Source organism: Artemia sp. Qi Xiang Cuo, chromosome 5, assembly GCF_049724085.1.
Source record: "Artemia sp. Qi Xiang Cuo chromosome 5, ASM4972408v1, whole genome shotgun sequence".
Taxonomy (NCBI): domain Eukaryota; kingdom Metazoa; phylum Arthropoda; class Branchiopoda; order Anostraca; family Artemiidae; genus Artemia; species Artemia sp. Qi Xiang Cuo.
Window position 1 is genome coordinate 41082917 of NC_142798.1, and position 18866 is coordinate 41101782.

The window sequence follows — 18866 nt, forward strand, 5'->3', positions numbered from 1 at the left end:
TTTAATTTGATCAAAAATGTTAAAAGACATAAATATTTGCTATTTATTTTTAGAACATCGAATGGGTATCACTTTGACAATCGTCAAGGAAATCGTCCCCGCAGCAGTTACAGTATGCAGCCTAACCAAAATCACTATGTTGGACGTGGAGGGGGTCACAGATACCAGCGGAGTGCTCCAGGAACAGGCTATGAACCTTCCGCGCCGTATTCCGCCCAAAATCAGAACTCTAGTACCAATGGAAAAGATCTACCTCCACGTTTTCAAAAAATGAGCCTAGCTCCAAGAGGAGGGTCTCCTCAGGAAGAAATTTTGCTAAAACCTCCGCCAATGACTTTACGACCAAAGGTTGGAATGTTACCTCCTTCTGCTATTCTCAACAGTCAAAATAATGCAACTTTGGAACTGCCAAACGGTCCTGGTTTTCATAAATCATTAGCTCCGTTAAATCCAATTCAAAAAGACCCGCCAATTATTATTAAACAAGCATCTAGCGAGAAGAAGTCAAACAAAAAGGGGCCATCTAAAGAGGAAATTCATAAAAAGGTAAAGATTTTTTTTTAGGGATAGTAAGTGTGGCGGGATAGTGTCTTGGGTATAAATACAGATGACTTTCATGTATCTGTTAAATTGAAGAGGTTGTTGTGGTAGTGGAATTATTTTTGAGCTAGAGGTACTGAAACTTTCGTCCCAATTACGGCTGGTCCTTCCTAACTTTGTCAAGTTAATATAACGGTAAAGCATAAATTTCCCTAATAAGTCTTTCACTTTCTAACGTATTAAAAAAGAGAGTTTGGAATGGGTTTTTAAGTTTCGTTATTGACGATATGATGTGTAATTAAACCCTCTGTTTAGGAGGGAACTAATTTGATTCTGAGCAGTTGACTTCTGAAAAGTCAGTTTTGAAAAAAAAACACGAAAGAATAGAAATTTGAACCGAGAAAAACTCGAAAATCGCTCAAAACTTATGAGCAGGGAATGAGAGCTTTGGCTAATAACACCTTGGAATCTATGATACTGTAATAATTTTCTATAGCTTTCATAATTGTATGCTTTTCTTCCTCTTTCGGCTCAAAATCAATTCTTATATATTTGTCTGAGTGAAGTATTGATTTTAATATTTATCAGTTTTCTCCTCTAACATTGCTCCTAATTAGTAAAACGACTTCAATTTTTTTCACAAGCGCATTTTTCGGTCAGCTATTTCACAGAGGGCCAGATAAGGTATAAACACCAGATTTGAACAAAAAGCCACAAATACATATAATTACGTTGTAAAGCGCATTTCAAACGACAATCCTTGGGTATCCACATCACACAATAAATATATGTCTCTTTATAGCAACAGTTTTATTTCTGAAGCAGAAATGCATAATGAACCGTCAACAATGATAAGCAAAAGTGTATTTACACATCAGAAACGTTATTGTACGTGCTTGTTTCATCTTCTTTTGTAAAGTTGAACACTGTAGAACAGAAATCATAATATTATAGGGATGATTATTTTCTACTGCTCAAGTCTATGTGACATTAACAATAATATATTCTTGGTGATGACAATTTAAGGCCTAATGGACCTAGAAATTAGTGAAAAATTGAAATAACCTCCTTAAAATGTTCCTAATTCAAGGCAACCTCAATCCTAATTTAAGATTGTAAAGACTTTACAATATTTACTTTACGGTAAGGTAACGAGCCCACAAAGTATTGAAATTCATCGCTGAGAAAGCCAGTTATCGAATTCTGCCATGAGGAGAACACTTTACTCACAATTAAAAAGAAAATCTATCAAGGCTAAAATAGAAACATGACCAATATATATAAAGACTGTTTTATCTTTCTGCGAAAAATGGATTTATTGTATGTTTCCTGCCCTAGTTTTGTTTTTGAGTTCGAAAGTGAGTTACCGAATTCTGTCACGAGGAGAAAACTTCACTCGCAATTAAAAAAGAGGTCCAAATTGTCAAAGCTAAAATTCAAATACGGTCAATACATATGAAAACTATTTTTATTTTTCTACAAAAATGAAATTGTTGTATGTTTCCTGACCTAGTTTCTTTTTGGAGAACACTTTACTTGCAATAAAAAAAGAGGTCCAAATTGTCAAAGCTAAAATTGAAGTACGGTTAATACATACGAAAACTATTTTTATTTTTCTGCGAAAAAATTAAATAATTGTATGTTTCCTGACCTATTTTTGTCTTTCAATTCGAAAGTGAGTTATCGAATTCTGTCACGAAAAGAACACTTTACTTGCAATTAAAAAAGAGGTCCAAATTGTCGAAGCTAAAATTGGAATACGGTCGATGCATATGAAAACTATTTTTATTTTTCTGTGCAATATGAAATTATTGTATATTTCCTGGTCTACTTTTGTTTTTGAATTCGAAACTGAACTATCGAATTCTGGCACGAGGAGAACACTTTACTCGCAATTAAAAAGGAAATCTGGCAAGGCTAAAATAGAAGCATGATCAATAAATAAAAAATGTTTTATCTTTCTGCGAAAAATGAAATTATTGTATGTTTCCTGACCTAGTTTTTTTTTTTTTTTTGAATTCGAAAGTGAGTGATCAAATTCTGTCAGGAGGAGAACCACTACTCGCAATTAAAAAGAGGTCCAAATTGTCAAACCTAAAATTGAAATAGGGTCAATACATATGAAAAGTATTTTTATTGTTCTGCGAAAAATGGAATTATTTCATGTTTCCTGACCTAGTTCTGTTCTCGTAAAAACAAGTTTTGCCAATGAACAAGAATGAGTCGTCTCAGGATTGTGTAGAACCTGCATTTACATCAGTTTCACCTTCACACATGCCCAGTACTCCTGGCTAGTTTAGAAGTAGGAAGTAAAGTTTTGAGCCTGCTCATATGGAATCCGTGTTTTATATCTGCTTTTCTAATGAACAGATAGCCGTAGTGTTGTGAACATTTTGTATTTAAATAACATTACTAATTAATGAAATATTCATTGTTCTAAATACTTCCTTACTCTAAAATTTATAATTTCTGTAAGTTTTATCGGGTTATCTCCATGACTAGGTGGAAACAGATCATAAATTCTCGTTAGTTTGAAGCTATTCCTAAAAATGATTTCTTATCTTGAATTAACTCGCACAACAGATGTATTTAAGTCTTTTCTATTTTAACTCTCGTTCTGTTTTTAGGTCGATCATTTCTTCCAAGCAGCCATTGAATTAAAGGACATGGACGAAGTAGTTCTTCTTTGGCGTGATATGAGAATCCCAGAAAGATTTACCACAAATTCTGTAGCACATATGATGATTTCTGCTCTTCAAAAATCAAATTCAGATCGCGATGCTGTCAGTAAGATCATACTGAAACTCAAACGAGATGCAATCATTGGGCCAAATCATCTCTTTGAGAGTTACAAGGAGGTATTAACTTCGCTTTCGTCACTGGAGGTTGAAGTTCCTAGGGTCAAGTCTTATGTTGCTGGTAAGTGTCTGGCCAATATTTCTCTCTCTCTCTCTCTTTCCCTCTCCCTATATATCGAGAAGATTACTAAGATGAATCTTGCCAAATAAGTGGTGAAGAGAGTGGATCACTGCACACTAGCTTGTGTTAACTTTCTTTTCCAGGAAGTATTGGTTCCTACTACCACCAGTGTAATTACCTGATGTCGAATGGGTAGGTGGTACAGCGCCACCAGTACCTTTACCGATGGTACTAGTGTACTAGTGGTATCGCGGCCCACGGTCTCTTGTGGACTATTTTGCCACCAATTCGTATCTAATAGGCTGCCAGGGTCAGCCCTTAAGCAACTAGTGTAAGTTCTCTGGCACCAACTCTGGTAACCAGTGTAAGTAACACGGCCTATAGTGCCACGGTCAACTCTGCCGTGCCATGGATTCTAAGAGTTCCTCCAACACGGATATTCGTCTTGTGTGTGTGTTTTTTTTTTTTTTAAAGCTATAACCACGGGATACGACAACTGTACTTACCGTGGTATGTATGAGCCACGTTATGGGTCCACTGTATCAAGCCCGAAATTTTTCTTTTAAAAATTTTATTTTCTCTCAAGAAAAATATCTCAAATAATACTTGACCTCTCCCTGTACCAAGCTCCAGTCCAGTGGTTCTCAAACTTATTTAGACACTGTACCCCTTTTTATCCACAAAACATTTTAGCTTCCCTTTCTCAGTTACTGGTACTAAGTAAACTATAGCTAAAATTAAAATAAAATTGCCCGTTCTAGAGTTAAAGGGCTGTTTTATTTTTTGTTGGCCGGCCGCATACCCCCTTAAAATTTTTGCGTACCCGCAAGGGGTACGCGTACTAAAGTTTGAGAACCACTGCACTAGTCAATCAAATAACCTATCTCAAGCTCCAGGCTGGTCAAAAAAGAAGCCAAAAGTGGAAAGAATAAGCTCACTTCTTTTCAAAAGAGAATTACAAAACAAACTGAACAAAATCAAACAAAGCACGACTTCGCGACTTGCCTCTCACGCGGAGGTTCGCGTAGCTCTGACCAAAGGCAATGAATGGCCCTTTCAAATTCAAGTACAAAATTTACTCTTGGATTTTGTAAGCGAAATTTATACTTGTCATCTGTCGTCTGCATTTTTCAGAGGCTAGCTAATTAACGGATTTTTTCAAGACGTACCTTTGAGAGAGGGGGGCTAAGGCATTAGCTAATAAAAAATATAAAAATTAGAGAAAAACAAATCGATCGACCGTCTTCGCCGGAATAATGACAGTGTTGAGATTTGGGAAATAAAGTTGAATTAATTAAGGAACTGAATTTAAGGGTGGTTTGAGATTGCAGTTTTGGAATCTCTCCGTGTTAGAAAAAATACTACGCGATGTAAGAACTGATCAAAGATATTAAAAGCTGGATTATAGTTCGAGTAAATTTAGCGGACTTGGAGATGATCTTCAGTGTCGATGGTTATGAGATTTTTGATACGGCAAATTAGCGAAAATTTGTCCGTGTGTGGATAATTTTGGCATGAAGGTGAGATAGGCCTGTCCTTTTTGGCGTAATCTGCCTAGGTGGCAGATAATATTTACATTTTAATTACATTTAGCAAATCTGTGGAACTTGCATTAACCAGCTAATCAATCAGTAGAATATTCACGCGTTTGTTTTATTTTTGATCCCGCGATAACCCCTGATCTTTCGCTTTTCGGAGATTTATTTCACTCGTATTGGGATTGTTTGTAGCGAATTATTATTGGGATTCGCTATTAAAGTGTGGATATTCCTGTTTATTTAAGAGATTGTTCGAATGTCAAAAGAACACGCGTTCCCGAAAATACAAATTAATTTAGCCTATATATTAGTCTATAAAACTTGCTCGGAGAAATACAGAAAAAAATATCCTATTAAATTGAAAATTTGGCAAGCTTGACCCTACCTGGGGAGAACGCATTGTATAAACGAAGGTACCGTGGGCCGCGATACCATACCCTAGTACCATCAGTTGTAGCGCTGGGGTGCTCTGCCACGTACCCAGGCGGCACCAGGTAATTACACTGATGTTGCTTGGAACAAATACTAGCACTAGGTTCTCGCGCGGATGTTCGCGTAGCTCCAACAAGAGGCAATGTATGGCCCCATCAAATTCAAGTACAAAACTAATCCTTGAATTTTGCAAGCTAATAAGCTTGCAAAATTCCACTTGGATTATCAGTCGCCTGTATTTTTCAAAGGCTAGCCAATTAGCAGATTCTTTTGAGACGTTTCGCAATGGGTTAACCAAAAGAGAATTCTAACTGGGCAAAAAAATATTTAGCAATAGCTAGGACCATGGTTTAAGTATTGAAGGCGAAGAGAAATTAAATTAAGTTTACAAAAAAGGGCATTTATCTGATATGCAGGCCAAGGGCCCCAACAGGAAGCTTGGAGTTTAAGAATATTTTTCAAAGCGAAGACTACCGCGAACACTCCAATGAGAATTATTCCCATGAATGGGATCTTTAAATCCTTTGAAAGGAGTTTCAGCTGTTTTGTGGGGTGAAAAGGGCTAATTATTTTGTCTGGTCGCATTACATCGGTGTTGTCAGAGTTGGGTATATCTTGAACAAATTAGGAAACATGGGGTCTCTGTTTTCGCTTCTTTTGTTCTACCCGGAATATAGTTTGACATATGATTTATGGACATTCGTTGTTTTGCTCTATTAACCTTTAGTTTAGAAATATATCTGTTGAGCGGCTTTTAAGTCCACAGACCATTTCAGGTTTTGTTTGTAGACTTTTGTCCTGTCTATTTTTCTTGCTCCTTTTCCATCAACCTATATTACTTTAATCCACCTGTTTGGCCATTCCAAACCCTTGTTTCTCAAAACTGCACGTTTTGGGCTCGACACTTCTTCCGACTGTCTCTGAATACAAGAGCTAGATGATTTTTTTAGAATTAAGAAGCGTCTAAGAATCCCTCGTCAAACTTTGAAAAGAAAACTCTTGAGTAAATTCAATTTTGGGTCCCAAGAACGTTCTATTTGTCTTTTTATGAAGTTCATGGACGATTAGTTGAGTAACGTCTTTTTGGATGCCTTCAGCATCGGATTTAGATAAATTTTTTCAGTAAATATACATCTTGTGGGCCATACGAAAGTCTGTTGCAAATTGTATATTAAGAAAAATCTAGTGCGTTTGTAAGATGTTTATCTTAGACAGTGTGGATTGTTAATTTGTTGTGGTTGTTTGGCGACTTGTAATGTATGTATCATTTAATAAATGACTGATTTACTTGTGATATGGAGTAATTGTTGCTGCTTTTCAAGTAAAAAGAAATATTCTGCGGAATTGACGGCTACAATTACATGTCCATTAAGGGATGCCTTGTCCTGTCAAGCAAACTTAGGTAGAGAGATTTCAGAATACATACTTGAGCCTAAAAGAGAACTTATCTTTTCTAGGCTATATTGCACGTTCGGTTAATGACGAAATTCTGACGATTTCTGAAGTGGCCATTCCTTTAGAGGCTGGTGCCCATTTCCCGCTGTTTTTGCTGACCCTTCAGCAGCTATCAAAGATCATGGACAAAGATAAGCTTTATCAGTTGTTCATAAGCTCAAAGATTAGTTTGCTATCTATGTTGCCTGAAATTGACAGAACAGGTGAAAAATTAGCAGAGCTTCTTGATGATCGTGGACTAAGTTTCTTGTTTCCTTTGATGCGTATACAGACAGACCTTTGGAAACAAATTCAAGTGGAGTCTAGTCCACAGCTGTTCTATAAATGGATTAAGGATAACGTTGATGCAGGTCAATACAGTTCTCCTGGTTTTATCTCTTCTCTAATGACTGTGATAGTGAAATATATTACCCAGGTAAGATAAAGTTGTGATTTTTTTTTTTTTTTTTTTTTTTTTTTTTTTTTTTTGTTACTGGTAATAATCAAGGACCCTCGATATATACTCATTTCTTATGTTCTTTTTTCTATTAATATTATTCTGTAAATCTTCTTTTAGTATTTTCCAAAAATATGGCTTATTAGGCTTAAGTAAAAATTGAATACAAAGTAATTCAGTACCTACACGGTTCTCTTCAGGAAATGATCTAGGATTTCGGGAAGGAGCGCAAGATTGGGGTGCTAGCTAGAGTTTAGATTACTTTTTCGTCTCTCGACATATGTTAGTAAAAAGTAAGTAAATTAAACACTGACCAAGTATTGGGTAAGGGGGTTGAATACTGGACCTTCCACTGGTTCGGTTTCATAAACATAGATCCCAAAAGAAAAAATAAACCTGAGCAAATAAAGGAGGAAAATTTTAGTCAGTTAGAACCAGAAAGGATCGCAAATATTATAACCGAGACCGCGGCTCAGTGCTACTCAGGGCAAAAAGAAGCATCATAAATTAGAAGCTGATGTGACGTGAAAACCGAATATTTGTTTAAATTTTTCTTGTTAATGGGATCCTCTTTGCTTAAGGACCTAAAGATATAATTTTCAAGCCGATGGGGAAAAAGTTTTCACTACTTTTTCTTGTCCCACTTTTGGGGAGGAGTCTCATTTGGTTTTTATTCATTTGGGTCCATTTTGCCCAGTAACTTGCAAGTGTAAGTTTCAAGCCCCCTGGGATAAAAGCTCTTACCCCTCTTTTGGGCCTCATTTTAAGGCAAACTTATCTTGTTTCTTTCATTTTTTTTATGCATGGAAACCCCTTGGACGCAAGATTTATTTTGCAATCACTATCACAAACCAATCACTTTAATACAATATATTAAAAAAAAAGCCGAAAAAAAAGAAAGAAAAAAAGGAAAACAATTTAGGTAAAGTGATATCAAGAAAATGTAACAAAGGTTTACAGTGCAAGTCGTTTACAAAATTTATCAACAGGTAACTAGAGATGAAAGATGATGAAAAATACAGAAAAATTATAGTACAGAACGCGTGTTCTTATAATATAAAACAAATTCAAACACATGGGCAAGACCATAAAAAGGAATAAGCAAGGGAAGGGGTAGAGATTGCAAAAAGAATTGGGGGAATCAAGATTTTTTCAAATCTTGAGAGACAGCTGGACAAAATAGGGCTACAGAAGGTGAGACATAGCGTGGGGCAGACGGTAACTGTGGGGAGAGTGTCTTTTGGGGAAAATATTTTTGGCGTTAGGGATTAGCACTTTGTTCTATGAGAAATGGAGATACAACATAATTTTTCTGCACTCGGGTGTTTCTTGCCTTGCTATGGGACTTGTCATCTTTAAAAATTATTTGTAAACTTTTTTTTTTTATGGATTCAATTTTACTAGAATCATCTCGTAGAATGCCAGGGGACAGCATGAGACAAGCAAATTCGAGATGAGGGCGAGTAAAAAAGGTATAAACCTGCAAAGATTGAGAGGGGCTAAATCTATTAAGGAGTTTTCTGAGTTAAATAGATGCATTGACTTCGGGTTAATATTTTTAATAGGGATATCCTTTTTTAAATTATAACACATTTAAACGAGAAATTTTTGGTAGAGATGGGGCTAAGAAAAAAGGGTCGATGATTTCGGGAAAATTATTCGCACTATGGATATAGCAGGCCTCTGAGACCATTAACTCAGCAAAAAATTTCGATATGTTGGGAAAATCCTTAGAGAGGTTGTCAATCATGACCAAAAACAGGAAGGGGCCAAGGAGAGTTCCTTGGGTTACACCATTGTGACCTGGGTGAGATCAGAATGAGGATTCATATATCTGACTGGTTATGATTAGTTTGATAAAAAGGCAACCAGTTTTACAAGGAACCAGTCATTAGTTAAATTTATTAACAAACTTATATGCTGTATATATCGTGATTAACAACGCCGAAGGTTTTTGAAGATCAACAGAAATTGAATTTTGCTAAGCAATTAGCTTTTCAAGTATATTTTCAATTGAGTCAACAACGTAATAAAAATATTAAAAATGTAATAAAAAGTAGAACTCCATTTAATATTCCCGATTTGACTTAGATGAATTAGAGATAGATCCACGAATTGGGTCTAGTTATATCCTTGGCCCAGGAGCCTACGGATAAAAGCTTCCAGCAGATCTGGAAAAACCAAGCGAATCTTCTTTTTTTCAATTTTTTCTTATGCATTTGGGTGTCCTTGGCCCAAGGACCTGAAGATACAAGATCTAAGCTGATCGGGGAAAGATTTTGGATGCTTTTATTTGGGAGGGAGGGGGGAGGATTTGCCCCCAACCAAATCTTGTTTTTAGCATTATGGTCCTTTGGCTCAAGGACTATAATAGCTATCTGGAAATTTTGATCTGATGTGATGGGGGCCAGGAAGAGAAATTTATGTAGTAATAACATAAATGAGAGACACTTGAGGTTTTGTCATACGTCGATACTCTGATGGGATGTATGTATGTATTTCCAAAAAAAGCCGTCGGGCCGTAGGAAACAAAAAAAGAACATAAACATAACAAAACCAACAAAAATCACAATTAAATTAAAAAGAAAAACGTACTTACATATGAATCTTCACGAAATTATTTATAAAGAGATACATCTTTCACGATGTATCAGCCCTTCATCAACATACTTAATGTCATTCCTTAATGTCATCTAAATAAAAAAAAAGTTTTTCAATTTAATTGAATTTAGTTTTTTATTAAAAAACAAAAAAATAAGTTTTCCGAAGTTTTCCAATTTGGAACTTTTCGAATTTCCATTCGAATGAGCCCTCTCGTGACATTCTAGGACCACTGGGTCGATACGATCATCCCTGGGGAAAAACAAATAAACACGCATCCGTGATCTTTCTTCTGGCAAAAAATATGAAATTCCACATTTTTGCAGATAACAGTTTGAAACACCTACCGTAGGATTCTCTGATATGCCGAATCTGATGGTGTGATTTTCATTAAGATTATATGGCTTGTAGGGTGTGTTTTCCCTTTTTTTCGAAAATAATACACATTTTCTGTGGGTCGTAGCTTTTAATGGATAAGACTAAACTTGATGAAACTTCTGTATTTAAAATCAGCATTAAAATCAGATTCATTTGAGGTATCTTTTGGTACCAAATTCCGTTATTTAGAGTTTTGGTTACTATTGAGACGAGTCGCTCTTATGTTCGTTACCACGGACTGTTTGATTTTAACTCATGATCCTACAATCCCTTCCACCCACCTTCTATCTGTCAACACTAACGAAAAACACTCATGAAGTTTTTGCACACTATGAAGTGTACAAAGTAATTATTGATTGTGGTATGGCTGAGATTACCAAATTGTCTAGTGCCAATCTGCTTGGGAGTTTTTCCTTTTTTTTTCTTTTTTTTTACCTTTCATATGACTGTTTTCGTGAACTTGGAAAAACTGGCGTAAGTGTAATTGATAGTACATGGGGGCAATTAGAATTGATGGCTTTATTATTTTTTTTTCTTGGGGATTCAATAAGACCTTGTTTCTTACAACAATTTCGTTTGTAATATCGAACGAGGCATTGGATAAGATGACTTGTTTGTATAACGAAGGGGGACGGGGAGCATTGAAAAGTATAAAATAATTTGCCTTTCTCTATACTGTGTCTTTTTAGTTTCTTAATAAACCATATTTTGGTCAATTTTGAAAATAGATTTTCTTTATTCTTCTGTTTTTAGAAGATAATATATAAATACAATGCTTCATATTGTTTTCTTTTATACCTGATGGGTACCAGCATCTTTAGTGTGTACTTCTATTTGCTGAAGGGCATATACTGTAAAATTGAAAAAAAAATAACTAATTTGGTCTCATGAAATGATTTTTTAAACATGCTTTTGAATTTCCAGTTACTATGGGGTTAGAGTTCGTTCTTTACTATTAATCGGAATCCGGGGCAACAATTCGGATATCCTTTATGAGCGGAACGATTACAATCAATCAATCAGCTGTAGTCAATCGAGGCGTGCGTCCTGAAAATCAGATCATTACACTCCACTAGCGTATAGAATTTACTTTTTCTCTTGGTTATAGTTTGCGGCGGGCTCTTCTGTGTTCCATTTAATCACCTTCATTCGTCAGTCGACTTTATTCTGTATCAAAAAGCCTCACTTAGAAACAGTCTAAAACTATTAACGAAATAAGATGTACTCTAAACGGACGCCTAAGTATCTAAAGATACTTACTCCCGCCATTTACCCGTGCTGCAGCCATTTAAACATTTGCCTCTCGATTGAATTGAAGTTATCAAGTATTTTGCAGTAGGTTGCATCAAGACATGGCTAATTGTAGAAAGAGACAAGCCAAGACAGATAGTCCAAGTAACTGAGAGGCAAATGTTTAAATGGCGGTGGCACGGGTAAATGGCGGGAGTAAGTATGACTTTCTTATTGGACACATACTTGTCATGTTAGTTTTTGGAAAGGCATGCCTACCTAGAGTCTCAGGCATGTTGACCAATAATTTAAAATTGACATAGGACTGTTAGATTGCCTGGAATGAGAGGCAAACAAGGCACGCCCGCCTATGGTCTTAAGAAGGTTGACCAAAAATTAAAGATTGACATAGGACCATTAATTTGCTTGAAATAACAGGCAAACAATTGTTTAAAACCATCTTTATCTTCCAAATAGTACCTATTTGTCGCCTAAGCTCATCCCCACATTCTAAGAAAATTTCAATTTTTTACAAATTTTAAAATTTTTGGGTCACTTGCCTGAGACTGGATTTTTTTATGAGAATATTCATTATTAAGGTTACGGTTTCTTGAAATAATAGATGGATTCACTAAAATGTTGATAATCCGAAAAATAGTTTAGGTAACTCTTGAATAATAAATTTGGACGTTTTTTCACTGAAAGAACTATTCTACAGAGCTCTATAGATAGAATTGAGCTGTTGAGACAGGGTTTCATTACGTTAATTAAGGTTACCTGATCCTTTATATTGCCTTTTTTTAGGAATCTGGATCTGGTGAATGCGGCGAAGCAGGAAATGATAAAATGAAAGGAGTTTTTGAAAAAGAAAAGGAGCTTCTTGATAAGTATAGACCTGTCCTCGGGTCTTTCCTAAATGATCATGTGCAGCTTGAGATAACAGCTCTATATGCTCTACAATCGTTTATACATGGACTTCAATTTCCTAAAGGTAATGGTGCGCTAACTTCAATTTTGTCAAACAGACTTCTTTCAGCAAGCAATGATGTATAATGTTCTGTAGAAAAAAATTATTGCACGAAAATTAAAAAAATTAACATAAGTCACTCATATATGTGCCACATTAAACGAATTAAAACCAAAATTAAACGAATTCAGATTGAAGAAAAAAAACTCGAAAGCAGAGTTTGGGTGAAACTGATGGTTCAGCTATATTGAACAACATTTTCCTAGAGCTACTCAGTGTCCAACTACCAGGAGTTTTGACGGCTGAGGTTTGGCACGATTTAAATGGCGTTCAGGAGGAAGATCACGGAAATAAGCTGTTGGCCGACGTTACCAGTATCTGAAGTGTTCTTAATCATATACTCCAGTGGTTCCCAACCTTTTTCGTTCCGCGTACCCCTAATCAAGGCCCAAAAAGGTTGCGTACCCCTTTCTTGAGAATCGTTGTTTTACTTTTTTCTTAACTAAAATTAGGTTTTCAAAAACACGAGATTTATTGTCATTTATGGCGGTGCACAAATGTGTAAAAGTACGTACAAAATCAATGAGAATTTGAGGCTGCTTTTTAGCTAAAATATTATCAAATCTTGGCTTGATGTCACTAACGGCAATTATAAGTTTATTCTTTACACCCAGTCTGTTTCTGTGTTTGGTTTTGATTAATGACATTTCCGAAATGACACTTCACAAAGGTAAGTGGATCTGAATGGCAACAAAACAGACATGGCGATTCACTTAGTTCCTTGTATTCTACTTTCACCTCTAACCAAAACTGGGAAACAGTGACATTTTGGAATTTCAGTTCTAAGGCTCAATCAATGGCAAGTTCGATCAGATTCTATGTAAGCTTGTCACTAAGACTGGAGCTTGAGGTCGCATCTCCAACAAATGGATTTTGGATCCAATCCTGGGTTCTATCTTAGGTCATTATCGATGGGAAATATGACACAAGTTCATCTCGCAACTTTGTCAGATGCTCCCGATCACAATCACAGATTGTGTTGAGGTTATCAATTTCACTATCGTCCGCCAACTTGTCAAGGGACAGGAAGGCAAGGCACTAACGCTGTTTCTTTGAGCCTTTTTCAGACAGAACTCCAATTTTTTCACAAAAGCACACATCTTCGAATCCGGGGAGAGTTCGTCCATCCGGAAACCTTGCATTGGAATATTCAAGTCGTTCAGTTTTTCGAAAATAAGAGCAAGATAGGCCGGACTGCAGGCCCAGCCATGGTTTTCAAAACGTGAACTGAATGCAGACTTTTGCTCCAGAAGAAACACATGAACTTCTTGTCGAAGCTCGAAAAGTCTGTTTCATGATTTCCCACGAGACAACCAGCGAACTTCTGTGTGCAGAAGTTAATGTTGATGTTCCGAGCCCATCTCTTAGCAGAGCAATTTGAAGAGTCTTGAGTTCAGTGGTCTGGCTTTAATGAAGTTTATAACTTTCACAGTCTCGTCGAGGTTTTTGTGCAGATACGCGTTTATCCTTTTCGATGCAAGAGCTTGCCCGTGGATGATGCAGTGCAAGCACTTCACATTTGTATTTTTCTTCCTTATCCAGGCCAAGAGCCAATTATTCTTCCCCGTTAGGGCGGCAGCCCCATCACTGCAAACTGATAGACACCAGTTCCAAGAGATGCCCCTTTCTGCGAAGAATTTGTCAATCACCTTGAATAGTTCTTCTCCTGTTGTTCTTGACTGTAGGTTTTGACAAAACAGAATATTTTCTCTTATGTCAGAACAGTCTTGATATCGGACAAAGACGATCACCTGGGCTTCACCTGACACATCCGTGCTTTTGTCAAGCTGTAAGGCAAACATCTTCGTCATCTTTATTTGCTCAACAGCCTGCATGACAATATTGCTAGCAATGTCTTCTATTCTTCTTAAAAGAGTATTGCTCGAGACAGGTATAGTCTGAAAAGCAGTAGCAGTTTTTGTATCAAACATTATTTCACTGAATATCACTAGTGCTGGTAATATCATACTTTTGGCAATGGTTTGGGGTTTTTTCTGTTTCGCAACTAAATAGGACACAGAATATGAAGCCCGGAGAGCCTTGGAAGAACATGATGCCACTTTTGCAGTTTTCAAACAGCTGCTAGCGAATGCTTCTTGTTTACGCTTGAAAAACTCTATTGGCTTACTAAAATGAGAAGGGTACGCATTACTGAGATGGCAGTTCATATGTACAGGTTCCATGGACCTGTTATCCAAGACTTGACCACAAAAAAACGCACTGGGTATTCACTGGATCAGACATTGTCGCACTGAATCCGAGCCCTAAGTATTCTGACAAATATCGATGCACTTTGACCGAATATGATTCGTCATATTTCTTCTTCTTAGGTGCAGGTTCTGAGTTTGGGGTACCATCATTCGGCTTCTGGTTATTCCTGATCAGGAATCTATCCATGTTTGTTTGCAACCACAATTCACTAACTTAGTTTTTCAACAGATGACAAGATACTGAAATCAATGGGTTCAAATTGTCTGTGGCTGAACTGATCGTGACCTTACGGCTATGGAGAAATATTAGTGGGTTACTGAAAGCGAAAGTGAACGAGACCTTACCACTATGGAGAAAAATTAGCGGGTTACTGAAAGCGAAAGTTTTGAAAATGAGTCTGAAATTACGTACAATGGATTATCTGATTTTGAGGAAAATGTTGGAAATGAGTCAGAAAAAAGTTTTAAAGATGTAGACTAAATTCATTTTAGGACCTTCGCGTACCCCCTGCGAGGGTTTAGCGTACCCCCTGGGGTACGCGTATCACCGGTTGGGAACCACTGCTATGCTCATTGCCTATACTCAAACTCATAAACGAAAAGCCAAACAATCCTGGATTTACTTTTGACCAAACTTTATTTATTTTCTGAAAAAAAAGACGAAATAAAAATTGGAAAAAAAGCTTCTTCAAATATGATTATTAGCCTGTAAGTACAACTTATCTCTAGACGTATCATTATGGACCCTAGTTAGTGATTTTGTAACCCATGATTTACTTCGTTACACCTCGTTGGCTCTCCATTACTATCCAGTCTTTGCTCAATACTATTCGGTCTTTTTTCTTAGAGTCTAAACTGAAACATATCAAGTTCTAAAAAGAAGTTTTGACAGGAATTAATATAGTCGGCTGAAAAACTTTCAGCTTTGAGACTTTTCAAGCTCATATTTTTTCACTTGGATACGAATCCTCCTCATTTGTAGCCAATAAAGCATTGACTTCTTTTGAAAGAAGTCACAACAGCTGAAAAATGAAGAAGGAAACGTTTTAATTCTAATAATTGTCTACAAAAGCCATTCCCTGTAGGGATATTAGTTAAGTTTCGCCTAAGCCATAATAGTTAAAGTAATATACAACTGAAGAGTTATTTTAAATTACATATTGTCAAACTCAGTCAGAATGTGTCCTTATTTTTCAAAAATTAGTGAAATATTACAAATCTTTCTCTCGTTCTCTTTCCCTCTTCTTCAATTCCCTCCCTCCTCGCTGTCTATCTCCTTCTCTACTTTGTCTCCTAGGCCTGAACTTCTTCAGGCCTCGGCTTTTAACTTCTAGGCCTGAATAATTATATAACAAAGAAACTACGATTAGTCAAGATCATTCATTTGACTGCTTAATAGTCGTGGTGTTGAATATATTAATCTATCTTGCCATTTCTTATTTACAAATCTTTCAGGAATGCTTCTCAGGTGGTTTAGGAATTTGTATGACATGGAAATAATTGAAGAGGAGGCTTTTCTCAAATGGAAGGAAGATCTTAAAACTGATGTTCCAGGAAAAGGAAAGGCTCTTTTTCAGGTAAATACACATGTTAAAAGAACAGTTATAGGGTAGGTTTTAACTTTGAGTTTTTATAGCTGACGGACAATCCACAAAATTTAGAGACTCAAAATTTGTACCAAAAAGCAACCATAATTAAATAAAGATAAAAAAAAAAATTGAATAGATATCGAAACTATTTCGTATTATTGATAGTTTTGAAACATATATTTTACTGCTATGAAATACTGAGGAGGGGGAGCTACTTTTTACCAAGTAGCTCTTGCCTTCAACCCTCTCGAATGAGTCATGTCATGTATTGCAAATGGATTACGTCGTTTTGATCGAAGTTTTCCCTTTCTACCTTCTTTACAAAATAAAAACAGCAAATAATTGACCCATGTTTCTTTTTGCCTTAACGACAGTATACTTCGAGAACCCCTTCAATTATAAATTATGAATTTGGAATTTCAATTACGAAACATCTATATATAAGTTAAGCCGAATTTTGAAAATGCATGCCGAATAATTTTGGAACCATTAGAACGGAGATAAAAAAAAAACTGAACTAAAAAAATGTAAATCTGACACCAAGACTTTCAATGTGATGTCTTGACGTCTTATTTGTGTATCTGACAGCTCCTAGTATTTACTAAGTAGTTAGACACTACCTATGATGTTCCAAGAGCATAAGGGTCTTGCCACGTCTTGCGTTCGGTCTGATTTCAACTCTCTATTGGCATCTTCAAGAGTATGGAATACGGTTCCAGCCGTTGAACAGGGCTGTCATTCCTTTGGCACCTCAAATATTGGGGTGGTTGAATTTTTTAAAAGTTTAAGTTAGTGACAAAATTATAAATTCTATAGGACATATTGAATTACCCTGGTATTGTGAAGAATAATCCTGGAAATCGATTAGGTATTTCGAGAAAATCTTCATTCATATTTATTAACAATAATATCTCTTATATTTCTCTATATACTTTATAGATAGTAACAGCATGACAACTGGCCGTTTTAATTAGTATCAGTTTAACAACTCAATCTTTTTTGGTACACTGTATTTTTTTCGCACGTCATGCATAATTTTAGGTAGGTTACAATCATTTCCCTGGCGCTGTTTCTTTTACTTTGGATTTATCCCATTTTCCAAGTGGATTTCGACCACCGTGCCCAATTGCAACATAAGTATAATGCAAAAGTTAAATATCTTTTTCCTATTTACGTAAAATCTAATTTGATCTTTACCTTCCTCTACATGAAGTATGAACTTTTCCTTCTCTCCAATAGTTATTACGTAATAATACTTGGTTATTAAGTAATAGCAGGCCCATTTATCGTGAATAGGCCTGTTACCACTTCAATTTTCGATAATTGAATATTTTCTGTTAACTTCAAGCATTGTGGCGGTATCGTGAGAAAATGTGTATTCTGACCTTTGATAATTTACAATTCATTCAGCCGTTCGTTGAACCGATGGTTCCCGTCACTTATACTAATCAACAACGGCTCCTGTATTTTTTTTTTAGCAAAATAACTAACTCCATGAAAAAGCCTATTTTATTTAAGGTAAAAAAAAAAGGTTGTCGCCCATATGCTTTATAACATCCAAAGAAAACTCAAGAACTATATAAAAATACCGATAGAGGCCAGCAACGAACAGAAAACAATCGTGACCACGTTAAAGTGAAAGATGGTACAAGTGACAAGCCACTGAAAATGGTTGCTACTAATTGGTCAATGAAAGTTACACCATGCGCACGTTACCAAAATGCTGATAATGTATTAAAGCGATCAAAAATAATAGTATTTATAATGACTGGGCAATCAATAAATTATCGTAGATTATCATAGACTAATATAAAATATGGGATTGCATGATTTTATCGGCCATTATTCATAATGACCAAGCATTTTGAAAACTGCTGGTAGAACAGCGAGATATTTCATCTTAGAACAATGAGGACCGACCAACATTAATTTTTATAAAACTTTGGTGCCTCCTATTCGTCTTAAACAAGCCTTAAATAAGCAAATATAGGATTGGCTTCTAAATGCTTGTAACTTCTGAATTCATTGAAGAAAAAAAACTTTATTAATATTTATAAATTTTATAGCGGATCAAAATAGATAAGATATTTAATATGTGGTTGCCATTCGAAATTTGGCCTTTTCATGGCCACCTCCTACATCGTGTTTAAATCGTCCCTTAGACACCGTCAGCACAAGCTGCAAGAAATCCCATTCAAATTGTGCTTTCTGAAATATTTTTTCTTTCCCAGGGGATTCCCAAATGTCCCCCCCCCCCCCCAATTTGAAATAATTCTAGGATAAAAATTAAGGCCTTGTTCCCTTAGTATTTTTTAATTTTTTCCTTTGCTCAAAAGTGATGCATTTTGAAATAATATGCTTCTTTTCCTCTTAAATCCAATTGTGCACTGTTTTATATTGGTGGCTACTTCAAATTTCTCGTTACCACAGTAAGGAAGTTGTGGTGTACCTCTTATAGTTCAAGTTCTTTATTATCACTAGGTATTAGAACAACACTATTAACATACTGTT

At 36.0% G+C, this 18866-nt stretch overlaps 1 protein-coding gene across 2 annotated transcripts in view; it reads left to right on the plus strand.

Annotated features, from left to right (window-relative positions):
• NAT1 (N-acetyltransferase 1) overlaps positions 1–18866 on the plus strand; it is a 59376-nt gene that overhangs the window by 36925 nt on the left and 3585 nt on the right. For both annotated transcript variants that reach the window (XM_089089584.1, XM_089089585.1), the window contains 5 exons: positions 54–546; positions 3168–3459; positions 6887–7299; positions 12334–12520; positions 16222–16343. In XM_089089584.1, coding sequence (XP_088945710.1) covers positions 54–546; positions 3168–3459; positions 6887–7299; positions 12334–12520; positions 16222–16343 — 1507 coding nt within the window. The remainder of the gene's footprint in view (positions 1–53; positions 547–3167; positions 3460–6886; positions 7300–12333; positions 12521–16221; positions 16344–18866) is intronic.